Source organism: Mustelus asterias, chromosome 13, assembly GCF_964213995.1.
Source record: "Mustelus asterias chromosome 13, sMusAst1.hap1.1, whole genome shotgun sequence".
Classification (NCBI taxonomy): Eukaryota; Metazoa; Chordata; class Chondrichthyes; order Carcharhiniformes; family Triakidae; genus Mustelus; species Mustelus asterias.
Genome location: NC_135813.1, coordinates 80,590,788 through 80,603,500, shown reverse-complemented (window position 1 = coordinate 80,603,500; position 12,713 = coordinate 80,590,788). Strand labels below are relative to the sequence as shown.

General features: G+C 43.5%; 1 protein-coding gene across 1 annotated transcript in view; it reads left to right on the top strand.

Annotated features, from left to right (window-relative positions):
• Positions 1-325: 325 nt before the first annotated feature.
• The window catches only part of LOC144502802 (V-type proton ATPase 116 kDa subunit a 2-like), a 28,835-nt gene continuing 16,447 nt past the window's right edge, over positions 326-12,713 (top strand). Inside the window, exons 1-7 of the mRNA XM_078227087.1 lie at positions 326-535; positions 3,368-3,518; positions 5,399-5,538; positions 5,814-5,971; positions 6,890-6,980; positions 10,590-10,708; positions 12,290-12,500. Coding sequence (XP_078083213.1) covers positions 410-535; positions 3,368-3,518; positions 5,399-5,538; positions 5,814-5,971; positions 6,890-6,980; positions 10,590-10,708; positions 12,290-12,500 — 996 coding nt within the window. The 5' untranslated portion in view covers positions 326-409. The remainder of the gene's footprint in view (positions 536-3,367; positions 3,519-5,398; positions 5,539-5,813; positions 5,972-6,889; positions 6,981-10,589; positions 10,709-12,289; positions 12,501-12,713) is intronic.

The window sequence follows — 12,713 nt, the reverse complement described above, 5'->3', positions numbered from 1 at the left end:
ATTTGAGGGATGTGGGGATTGGCTGCGGAGGTGTACCTGAGACAAGGAGGTCAGCCATGATTTTATTGAATGGTGGAGCAGGGTGGACAAGTCATTCTTGTTCCAGCTTCTTATACTCTTCAGACTGAGATGAGTGTGATGCCCAGCCAGTTCATTAATTTATGGAAAGTCAGTGTTTATTATCTGATTCATTATTTACAAGGGGTCGGGGGGGGGGGGGGGGGGGCGGGGGGGGGGGGGGGGGGGGGGGGGCGGGAGGGGGGGCGGGGGGGGGGGGGGAAATTCAGAAGCATTGTTTTAGTTTTTTTACTTGTTTCCCCAGGTATTGTACAGAACTGAGGAATACCTTCAGCAAGTTCTGTCCAAGGCATCAGAATCCATCCACACATGGCTAATTCAGGTGAAGAAAATGAAGGCCATTTACCATATCCTCAACCTCTGCAGTTTTGATGTCACCAATAAGTGTCTGATTGCTGAGGTGTGGTGTCCAGTGGCTGACCTGTGTAAAGTTCGGCAAGCATTGGAAGAAGGATCTGTGAGTGCTGCTTAATATTTCATAGAATCATTTGACATTGGTTGCATTGGTTGGTATCAAAGGCTTGGCTCTGATATCAATGGGAGTGTGTTTGCTCTCAATTTCTTCAACTTGGGTGTCTATTGTCAAGTATTCACTAGCACAGACTTTGTTTCCTCAACCCTCTTCCCTGTTCCTCCAATGTGACTTAGAACCATAGAAAATTACAGCTCAGAAACGGGCCTTTTGGCCCTTCTTGTCTGTGCTGAACCATTTTTTGCCTAGTCCCACTGACCTGCACTTGGACCATATACCTCCACACCCCTCTCATCCATGAACCCGTCCAAGTTTTTCTTAAATGTTAAAAGTGACCCCGCATTTACCACTTTGTCCGGCAGCTCATTCCACACTCCCACCACTCTCTGCGTGAAGAAGCCCCCCCTAATATTCCCTTTAAACTTTTCTCCTTTCACCCTTAGCCCATGCCCTCTGGTTTTTTTCTCCCCTAGCCTCAGCGGAAAAAGCCTGCTTGCATTCACTCTATCTATACCCATCAAAATCTTATACACCTCTATCAAATCTCCCCTCAATCTTCTACGCTCCAGGGAATAAAGTCCCAACCTATTCAATCTCTCTCTGTAACTCAAGATTAGAAGTGGCAATGACCCTTCCTGTTAAACCGTGTGTGACTTTTTGCAATCGCCGCACCAGCTATCCTTCATTCAATGTTCATTTGGTGGCAGGCTTCGGAGAGTTTTGTTTGTTCCCACTCTCTGCTTTTTGTCTTGAAGCCAGCTAGCAATCCAGTGCAGACAACGGCAGATTGTTCAAGATGAATTTGGTTATATTATCACAGGGAGGCAGTGGCGTAGTGGTATTATCGCTGGACGAGTAATCCAGAAACTCAGGGTAATATTCTGCTTATGGCAGATGGAACAATTTGAATTCAATAAAAATCTGGAATTAAAAGGCTAATGAGGGCTGTGAAATCATTGTCGATTATCGTAAAAACCCCTCTGATTCACTAATGTCCTTCAGGGAAGGAAATCTGCCGTCCTTACCTACATGTGACTCCAGACCCGCAGCAATGTGGTTGACTCTTAAATGCCTCAGGGATGGGCAATAAATGCTGGCCCAGCCAGCGATGCTCACATCCCGTGAACGAATAAAAAAAAGTCATATGTGTCAGGGGCAGGGAATTTCCAGGCGAAGAAATAATGAATTTATTACATATGGGAATGTTGCGGTACACTGAAAGAAAAATGCTCGGCCAGTTTTAGAAGAATGAGGGGTGATCTCATTCAAAATTGTTACAGGGTTTGACGGGGTAAATATTTTCCCTGGCTGGGTTGGGGTGGGGGGTGTCTCCATCCAGAGAGACAGTCTCAGAATAAGGACTGAGATGAGGAGGAATTTCTTCACTCAGAGTGGTAAATCTTCTGAACCCTCTGTCCCAGAGGGCTGTGCAGGCTCAGTGATCGAGTATTTTCAAGATTGACATTGACAGATCTCTAAATATTGGCAATATCAAGAGCTATGGGGATAGTGCAGGAAAATTAAAGTAGATGATCAGCCAAGATATTGAATGGTGGAGCAGGCTCGAAGGGCTGAATGGCCTACTGCTGGCCCTATTTCTTCAAGTTGACCATGGAGCTCCGTACCCCAGAAGATTGTGGATACTTCAGCGTCGAATATATTTAACACTGAGATCGGCAGACTTTTGGTGTCTCGGAATTTAGGGATATGGGAGCAGGCAGGAAATTGGAGATGAAAGCCACGATGGTTTTGAATGGAGAATCAGGCTGGATGAGCCGAATGGCCGGCTCCTATTGTGTTCTTGTATTCTAATGTGTGGATATAGAAGCAGGTGACACCGTAAGGATTTGTAGGAAGGATCCTTTTCTTTATTAATGGGAAGCTGGAAATGAATATTTGAACATGGTTGTACTCAGCACATCGTCTCCAGTTATTTGAATTTTTAAATTTCAAATCTGAGTGTGTCCTGGTGGATAATGTTGTCCATCACAGTGTGGGTGCCCACAGGGAGAGAGTACAGACATCTTCCCTCCTCCCTTCTCTCCCGCATCTCCTAAAGCTGCTTTGCATGCTGGGGCACAATCCCAGAGGCTCGCTTAACCAAATGGAATTGTTACCCACGAGTCTGGACACTGAGGGAGGCTGAATATCCAACTGTGGGGAGTCGTTCTCCAGGAATGCTGTCTTTCTGCTTCCTTTTTACTCTCTGTGCAGTCTTTAGTGTGCTCTGTCTTGGTCTAGGACAGGTCTTCAGCCCTCGCCTGCCACCTGCTCATGGTCCTGCCACTGTTCCAGTCTGCCCCGGATTATGACTGAACGCCTCTAAATCAGAATCCCACCTAAAAGTAAAATGGTGCTAATTTAAAGCCCTTTCTTTCAAGAGAGTAATAAAGATAGATTCTGCTGTATGTTGTCTGAACTTACTTTCCTTTCCCTGTATTCGGGACCAAACTAGAACAATATAGCAAATACAAAGTATGCACATTTTCTGATTCCTAAATGCAACTATTGAACCTGTAAAGAGCAGATAGAGCCATATAGTAACTATTGATGTTAGTTTCATGGTTGTCATTTTTATTGTAATTTTTAATACTCTTTGAGATTTATAACCGTAAACTAGTTTGTATTGTAACTTATTAAGCTCCCCCCACCGCTCCCATTCCACCATCTCTCCTGCTTGCCCCTCAATCCTGGCCACCAAATAACCCCCCAGCACCGGTGTTTAGTGTTCTTACTATTTCAGGGTGCTGTTGCTGTGTGCCGCTGTATATTTTACATCGTGAAAGAATATAAACATTTTTGGATGTATATTTTCAGAGGAAGAGCAGTGCCACGGTTCCATCGTTTGTGAACCGAATACCAACAACGGACACTCCCCCAACACTCCTCCGAACAAACAAATTCACGTCTGGATTTCAAAATATTGTGGATGCTTATGGAGTTGGGAACTATCGGGAAGTTAATCCAGGTACGTGAAGCTTGGAGTATTGCTCACAGTTCCGGTCTCCATATTACAAAGCGAAAAACTGGAAAAATATTCAAGGATGATACCAGAACTGAGAGGTTGTAACTCTCTGGAAAGGTTGAACAGGCTTGGGACTCTTTTCATTAGAAGAGAGAAGGTTGAGGAGCGACCTGATGGAGGTCCTAAGATTTTGGAAGTGTTTGATAGGGTAAATGTAGAGGAGATGTTTCCAGTTGTGGAGAGTCCAGATCCAGGGGCCATCAATATAAGATAATCACTAATAAATCCAGTCAAGAGTTCAGGAGCAATGTTGTTACCTAGAGAGTGGGGAGAATGGGGAGTTCCACTTGTGCCTGGGTAATTGAGGCAAACACCATAGATACATTTCAGGGGAAGGTGGATAAATACATGAAGGAAAAAGGAATAGAATGGTATGCTTTTATTCTTTTATTTAGCGAATGCAAATCTCTGAAGCCAGGTTATAGTCTCCTCATTTGCTGAGTTTCATGTGATTAGTCTGTCATTTAGTTTCATAGAATCATAGAATCCCTACAGTGCAGAAGGAGGCCATTCGGCCCATCGAGTCTTCACCGACCACAATCCCATCCAGGCCCTACCCCCATATCCCTACACATTTACCCACTAATCCCTCTAACCTACGCATCTCAGGACACTAAGGGCAATTTTAGCATGGCCAATCAACCTAACCTGCACATCTTTGGACTGTGGGAGGAAACCGGAGCACCCGGAGGAAACCCATGCAGACACGAGGAGAATGTGCAAACTCCACACAGACAGTGACCCAAGCCGGGAATCGAACCCAGGTCCCTGGAGCTGTGAAGCAGCAGTGCTAACCACTGTGCTACCGTGCCGCCCAGAGAGGACACTCCTCCGTAATGTGCACTGTTGTTTGTGTCTTTCATCAAGTGCATAAGGAGCTTGTACTGAGGCTCCAGTGATGGAGGCTGGTTGTACAGGGGCCCTGGCCTGTCCTGAACCCGTTTAGCAAAGACCACTTGCGCTGGGATAGTCCAAAGCCATTTAACAGCTGTGGTTTGTCACAAGGAACTTGTTAGCGACTTCCTGTGTTTGAAATTCCTGATCCAAAGGGTGTCAGCTGGGAGATCTTGCTCAGGAATGGTGCTCCATATGGGACACTGAGCTGGAAGGTGGGCAGTGGGTGAGCTGAACAGGTCATCATGGAGTGGGTAAGTGAGACGCAGCATGGATTTTTTTCAACCAGCTTGTGGGTTTTTGACGGTTGGTGGATGTGTGTGAGTGTGACATTTGTAAGGACAGGAAGCCAGGGGAGAGGTGTTGAGCAGAGAGTTCCGGGTATGATGTGCATTGTTGCATTCAATTGAGAGCGTATGTGCGCGCACGTGTGGTGAGCTTTGACAGTTGCATAGTACTCTGCTGGGAAGAATGATAGGGTGTATGTGCCGAGGTTTGAATGTTGAGGCAGCAGCGCCCCACATAAATCCAGCAAATTTGGTTAGTTTTTTTTCTGGTGCTGTTTTCTTCCAATGTTCCCAGAAGGACAGAGTCCCATCTCAAGTTAATTCCAAGTTTGTTGGGTTGAGGTCATGTTTTAGTCTCTGGCCCATCCATGTAGATGTGCAATTCTTTATTGATATACTGATAAGGTGAGGTGAAGAGGCTCCTAGGGCATTAACACCTATTGGGTTGAATGATCTGTTTCTATGCTGTAAAATACTTTATGTTCTGCATAATGGAGTGTGGGGATATCTGATTGGTGAGGGTGTGGGGCAATTTATCTTCATCTTTACATCCTGTGTTTTTTTGGCTGTTTCTCTGAATGGACTGGAACCGTAAACAGTTTTGACAAAAGTAGTAATATTTTCTGCTTTGCTTTCCAACAGGCCCTTACACTATCGTCACCTTCCCTTTCCTCTTTGCTGTGATGTTTGGAGACTTTGGCCATGGCTTGATCATGTCTCTATTTGCATTGTGGATGGTGCTATCTGAAAACAACCCAAAACTAAAGCACACGAGAAACGAGGTGAGGCTGAGGGGGCTACGGAATAATGGAGCACAGAGATTGAGATAGATTAACAACCCCAACAATGTCAAATGTTTAAAGCCTTTTGTAAATAGTGTCAGCGAGAATCTAACTGCTCAATTGCTCGCTGGAATATCCTTTGCCTCCTCCCCACTCTCTCATTTTTCTCTCACCGTCTCGCCCCCAACTTTTGACATTGTCACTATAACTGAGACTAAAGTGAGTTTGTCACTAAGCAAGACTGATAATTATTTTTTTGTTCCTATTGCTAACAGATCTGGAACACCTTTTTTGATGGCCGCTATATCATCCTGATGATGGGAATATTTTCCTTGTACACTGGTCTTATCTACAACGACTGCTTTTCAAAATCCTTAAATATATTTGGGTCAGGGTGGAGTGTCAAAAGTATGTATGACAGCAACGTTTGGAAGTAAGTATCTGGGTCCGCTAATTTCCAGTTATAAACTAGCAAGTATGCTTTCTAATAACGTGTGTAAGGGCAGCTGGATAAAACAGCCACGAGATAATGGGCTCCACAAACAAAAATTCAGAGATGGAGTATCCACCACCCTCTGAGGTAGAGAATTCCAAAGATTCACAACTCTTTGAGTGAAGAAAATTTTCCTCATCTCAGTCCTAAGTGAGTGACCTCTTGTCCTGAAACTGTGCCCTTAATCATAGAATCCCGACAGTGCAGAAGGAGGCCATTCGGCCCATTGAGTCTGCACCCACTTTCTCCAACAGAGCATTTGACCCAGGTCCGCCCCAGCCCAGAAATCTTTTTCCTTTTCAAATATTTATTAAAAATTTCAAGTTATTGTCAACATATAAATTAGGAGTAGGCCATTTGGCCTTTTGAGTCTGCTTCTGCCATTCAATCATGGCTGCTCTGATCATGGTCGGTATTTAACCCGGCCAAGATAGGACAGTCCACTCACCGTTCCAGTGAACCAGTTGGGCCTGCTGGAAGGGGGAAGGTATGCAGGGTGTGACGGGTACATCGGAGTGAACAGAACAACTGGTGCAATATATGGTCTGTTAGCAAGATTCAGACTGTGTCTTATTTCTTGCGCTTACCTCTTTGCAAGTTGCAGATCTGTATTTGTACAATCAAAGATCTCTTTCTGGGCAGTGTGTAAATAAATAGTTGATTTTATAAATTGTGTGAATGATTTGTCTGAGCAATTATATCGTAAAACATCAAGTGGTCAAATAAGTTCTCCTACTCTGTACAGTTTAGCTACGCTTTAGAAATTGTCTCAGTAAAAAGTTGACGTGAAGATGTGGAGGATGGTTTTTAATCTTCAGAATTCTGTCAGAGTTCCAGATTTGCTGCTTGTTTTTTTAGGAATGCTGATGTTCAGCATAATCAGTACCTAACCCTGGATCCCAACGTAACTGGCGTTTTCAGAGGGCCGTACCCATTTGGCATCGATCCGGTGAGTGTTCACGTTCTAAGTTCTGTTGTCATAAAGTGATAAAGCACAGAAAGAGGCCATTCAGCCCCTCATAGCTGTGCTGGCTCTTTGTCCAGTCCCTGCTCTTTCCTCACAGCCCAGAAATCTTTTTCCTTTTCAAATATATTTATTAAAAATTTCAGGTTATTGTTAACATGTAAATTAGGAGTAGGCCATTTTGAGTCTGCTTCTGCCCTTCAATCATGGCTGCTCTGGTCATGGTCTTAACTCCATATTCTGCTTACCCCTGATGACCTTTGACTCCCTTGTTAGTCAGTGTTGTCAGTGCTGTGACATTGTAGATTTGATTATGGAAAATGTTTGCCAAACTTGTCTACAGTGTTGGTTCCACTGTATCTACCTCTGCACAAAGAAACCAAATGGAAGTAGAAGTCTGCACAGAAGGCAGCTTTCAAAGGTATACCTTCATACCAATTTCCCTATAAACTAACTGTAGTTTTCTGCTTTGTGTCTTTCTCCTTTCTTGAATATCGGAATCACATTTGCTATTTTCCAATCTGAGATCTTTCCAAAATCTAGGGAATTCTGGAAAACTAAAACAAATGTGGAAACTATCCCAGTAGTTACTTCATTTAAGACTCTAGGATGAAGACCATCAGGACTTGGAGCTTTTAATTCTAAGAACTTCCTTAGGACCCTTTCCCTGGAAATTGTAATTATTTAAGTTCCTCCCTTCCTTGGCTCCTGATTCACAATTATTTCTAGAACATTATTTGTGTCTTCTGCAGTGAAGACAGATACAAAATATCTGTTCAATTCACCAGATATTTCCTTATTTCCCATTATTAATCTTCCATTTTCTCTCTCGCTCTCACTCTCTCTCACAGATCAATGCTAACTTTACCATTTTTCCTTTTTAAATACAAAGAACAAAGAACAAAGAACAAAGAACAATACAGCACAGGAACAGGCCCTTCGGCCCTCCAAGCCCGCGCCGCTCCCCGGTCCAGGATTGAATCCTGAATCCAGGATCCCCGCCCAATTTTCCAGCCTATCTACATACCAATATCCTATCCACCGAGCTGTCCCTCACAGCTACGATGCTTTGTTCATTACAACCTATTAACTCACCCCCACCCCCCTATTCCAGACCATGTGATCCCCAGGGAGAGGCGAAAACCCAGAGTGAAAAACCCCAGGGCCAATATGGGGAAAAAAAAAAATCTGGGAAATTCCTCTCCGACCCCCTGAGGCGATCGAAACGAGTCCAGGAGATCACAATGGCCCTGATCGGAAAATGCTTCCCAACCCTAGTCATTTCCACTTCCATGAACACCATATGAATTCCCTGCCCCCGAGACAGGTTCCCAACTATCCGCAGTCTCGCTCTGTACTGGAAATACCTTAGAAACTTTTGCAGTCTGTTTTTATATTTCTAGCTAACTTTCTTTTGTTCTCTAATTTCTCTCTCATTAATCTTCTTGTCAGTTTTTGTTCTTTATATTCTGTCCAATCTTCTTGCCTGCCACTCATTTTCATGGAATTATACCCTTTTTCTTTCGATTTGTCTTTAATTTCCCTAGTTAATCAGGATAGAGGTCCTTTGGAGTCTTTCTCTCTCACTGGTGTGTATCTTTTCTGAGTATTCTGAAATATCTCCTTAAATGTCTACTACAGCATCTTGACAGACCTATCTATCCCTTAACCTAATTTCCCAATTCACTTTTGCTAGCTCTATCTTCATGCCCTCATAATGATCCTTATTTAGATTTAAAGCACTAGTCTTAGATCCACTCCTCTCTCCTTCAAGCTGAATGTGAAATTCAATCATATTATGATTGCTGCTACGCAGGGGACTCCTCACTCTGAGGTCATTAATTAATCCTGTCTCATTGCACATTAGTAGATCTAGTATAGCCTGTTCTCTGGTTAATGCTAACATGTGCTGCTCCAAGAAACTGTCCCGAAAACATTCTATGAATTCACCATCCAGGCTACCCTTGCCAATCTGATTTGTCCGATCTATATATGGAATAAAATTAACCATGATTGCTCTTGTACCTTTCTCACCAGTCCTCATTATTTTTTCCTGTATACACCATCCTGCGGTGTGGTTGGGAGGCCCATAAACCACTCCCACAAGTGACTTCTTACCTTTATTATATCTCATCTCCACCCAAACTGATTCTGCACCTTGATGTCCAAAACTAAGGTCATCTCTCTCTATTGCACCAATGTTATCCTTAGTTAACAGAGCTACCCCACCACCTTTTCCTCGCTTCCTGTCTTTCCTAAAGGGTATATGACATTGAATATTGAGATCTCGGTCTTTGTCATCCTGCAGCCATGTCTCTATAATGGCTAGGACATCATACAGATGTATTTCTATTTGTTCTGTCAATTTATCTGTTTTGTCGTAGATGCTACAAGCAATCAGATACCAAACCTTTATTTCTGTCTTTGTGCTATTTTGTAACCTCTGGCCTGGTGCACTGTTAGGTGTGTAGACCCTGGTGCACTGTTAGGTGTGTAGACCCTGCCCTTTGGCCTGGTGCACTGTTAGGTGTGTAGACCCTGGTGCACTGTTAGGTGTGTAGACCCTGGTGCACTGTTAGGTGTGTAGCCCCTGGTGCACTGTTAGTTGTGTAGCCCCTGGTGCACTGTTAGGTGTGTAGCCCCTGGTGCACTGTTAGTTGTGTAGCCCCTGGTGCACTGTTAGGTGTGTAGCCCCTGGTGCACTGTTAGGTGTGTAGATCCTGGTGCACTGTTAGGTGTGTAGCCCCTGGTGCACTGTTAGTTGTGTAGATCCTGCCCCTTACTGCCACATCCTGATCAACGATTTCTGACTCCTAACTTGCTCTTTTCCCTGGTCTTCTCTATTTAATTTATCACACCTTCCCAAGTTTGATCCCTTGCCCCTACTATTTAATTTAAAGCCCTCTCTACTGCCCTAGCTATGGGGAGGTGATGGCCTTGTGGTACTATCGCTAGACTGTTCATCTAGAAACACAGCTAATGTTCTGGGGACCTGGGTTCGAATCCCACCACGATGGCTGATGGAATTTGAATTCAGTAAAAAATATCTGGAATTAAGAATCTGCTGATGACCGTGAAACCATTGTTGATTGTCGGAATGTCCAGTCCACTAATGTCCTTTAGGGGAGGAAATCTGCTGTCCTTACCTGGTCTGGTCTACATGTGACTCCAGAGTCGCAGCAATGTGGTTGACTCTCAACTGCCCTCCAAGGACAACTAGGGATGGGCAATAAGTGCTGACCAGCCAGCGACGGCCATGTCCCGCGCATGAATAAAAAAAAGACTCACCAGTTTCCACTGTCCTTTGAGACACTGCATTTGAGATCAGTATAACTCATTGCAGAAAAATATTTTCCTTGTCTGCCCTCTGGCCTTTTGCCATTTACTTTAAATCTGTCTGGCTTGGGTTACTAGCCTTCTGCTAGTAAAAACGATGTATAAACACTCCTATCAAATCATTCCTTAACCACCTTCTGCGTTCTAAGGAATACAGTGTCAGCTTCTCAAAGTATTTTACCCCATGTGCTATGATTTGGTCCATAACTTCTAACAGACAAAAATCTGGATTTGTATAATTTTTGTCTTGTCTTTCAGATTTGGAATCTAGCAAGTAATCGTCTCAGTTTTTTAAATTCATTTAAAATGAAAATGTCAGTCATCCTGGGAATTACTCACATGACTTTTGGAGTCATTCTTGGAGTCTTCAATCACTTGTAAGTCTTTCTCGAGCTAACACACAACAACAGCAAAACATACCAACACTTTACTGCCCCTCTTCTTAGCATTTTCAAAACTTCCATTGGTAAAGTGATTGTAATTAATATTCAGGCTTAAAGCTCGTTGTGAAATTCCATGTCTTTTGCTAGATTCATTGACCTTTACTCCTTGGGTTGGCAGGGGCAAAGTCAGCCAGATTGCCAAACAGAACTGCTGCCCAGTAATCTGTGCTGGGAATTATACAGCAGATGTCACTGCAGATTTAGCTGCAATGTCTTCAAATTCCTCCCGACCTCATCCCTCCCTATTCTGCAACCTCTTCCAGCTCCATAATCCTCCCAGTAAACTGCGTTCTTTCAATCCTGGCCTCTTGAACATCCCTGGTTTTAAAAGCTCCACCGCTGGTGGGTCTGAAGCTTTGGAATTCCTTCCCTAAACCTCCCTCTCTCTTTTCTCCTTCAAAATGCTCCTTAAAACCGACCACTTTGACCACGCTTTTGGTCACTTGTCCGAATATCTCCTTCTGTGGCTCAGTGTCCGATTTTGCCTGGTTAGTGCTCCTGTGAAATGACTTAGACGGGTGTTCCACTACATTAAAGAGGCTATATAAATGCAAGTTGTTAACGTGCTAGGAAGGAGCTGGCAGGATAAGGAAAGTGGCCAAGAAAACATCTCTTCTTAAAATGTGTGGCCAATGTTTAAATTACACGCAAGATCGTTAAGGAGACAAATATCATCACACCTGGGCTAGGTTAGTAATTTAAATAATGCGGTAAAGATTCTCAGAGCTGTTAACTGGGGTGAGGGAGGATGGGGTGGCGAGGGTTATGCAGAGAGAGTTAGGAAGTTGGGGCTTTTTTCAGTCGGGTTGACTTGTGATCAGTCAGTTATAACATGATGGATGATGCTGGGTTCCGAATGACCTCTGGTTCAATGATCTAAATATTTGAAGGGTGGTCCTAGATGCGTCTGTGGTCCTGCATTTTTTAAATGATAGTACTTACCATTTTCACAATGTATCCTGAGAGATGTGAAGCTTTTGAACACAAGAAACAGAAGCAGGAGTGGCCACTTCTTCAAGCCTGCCCCGCTATTCAATACGATCATGGCTGATCTATGTTGGCCTCAGCTCCTTTTCTGTGCCATTTCCCCACAGCCCTCTATTCCTCGATCTATCAAATATTTATCCACCTCCACTTTAAATACTTCCAATGATCCAGCCTCCAGCACCCTTTGGGGCAGAGAATTCCAGAGATTCACCACCCTCTGAGAGAAGAAATTTCTATGCACCTCGGTTTTAAATGACTGGCCCTTTATCTTGTAGCTCTGTCCCCTTGTTCGAGACTCACCCACTGGTGAAAATATCTCACCATCTACCCTGTCAAGCCCCCGCAGCATCTTGTATTTTTGAACGGTAATGTGTCTGCTCTTTATAATTACATTAAATGATCACATTAAGATAATGGTGTATAAATTATGAGGTTCCCTGCTAGAAAATTAGGATTTTGACTGCGCTTCTGACGCACATGTTTATACTGTTGTTTGATTAATTTTATTTTCATTTTTGTACAAACCAGGCACTTTAAGAAGCAATTTAACATCTACCTGGTATTTATCCCTGAAATGCTCTTCATGATGTGCCTCTTTGGGTACCTGGTGTTTATGATCATTTATAAATGGCTGGCGTATTCTGCTGCGAGCTCTGATGTGGCTCCGAGTATCTTGATCCATTTTATAAACATGTTCGTCATGCAAAAGAGTGAAGATACTAAACTTTACCCTGGACAGGTAGGCATCAAGGGTGCACAGTAAGTTTGACACGTACTTTGTGAAATTGTGTGTCATAATATTCACCGATTTTAAAAAGACCATCTTGTAGCAATCACTTGTAAATTTTCTTCAGCAAGTTTGCTACTTGAATGGAAAAGGTCACATTCTTTGAAGAATATAGGACCAAGAGACCATTCAGCCCCTCAAGTCTATTCTGCCACCATTCACATC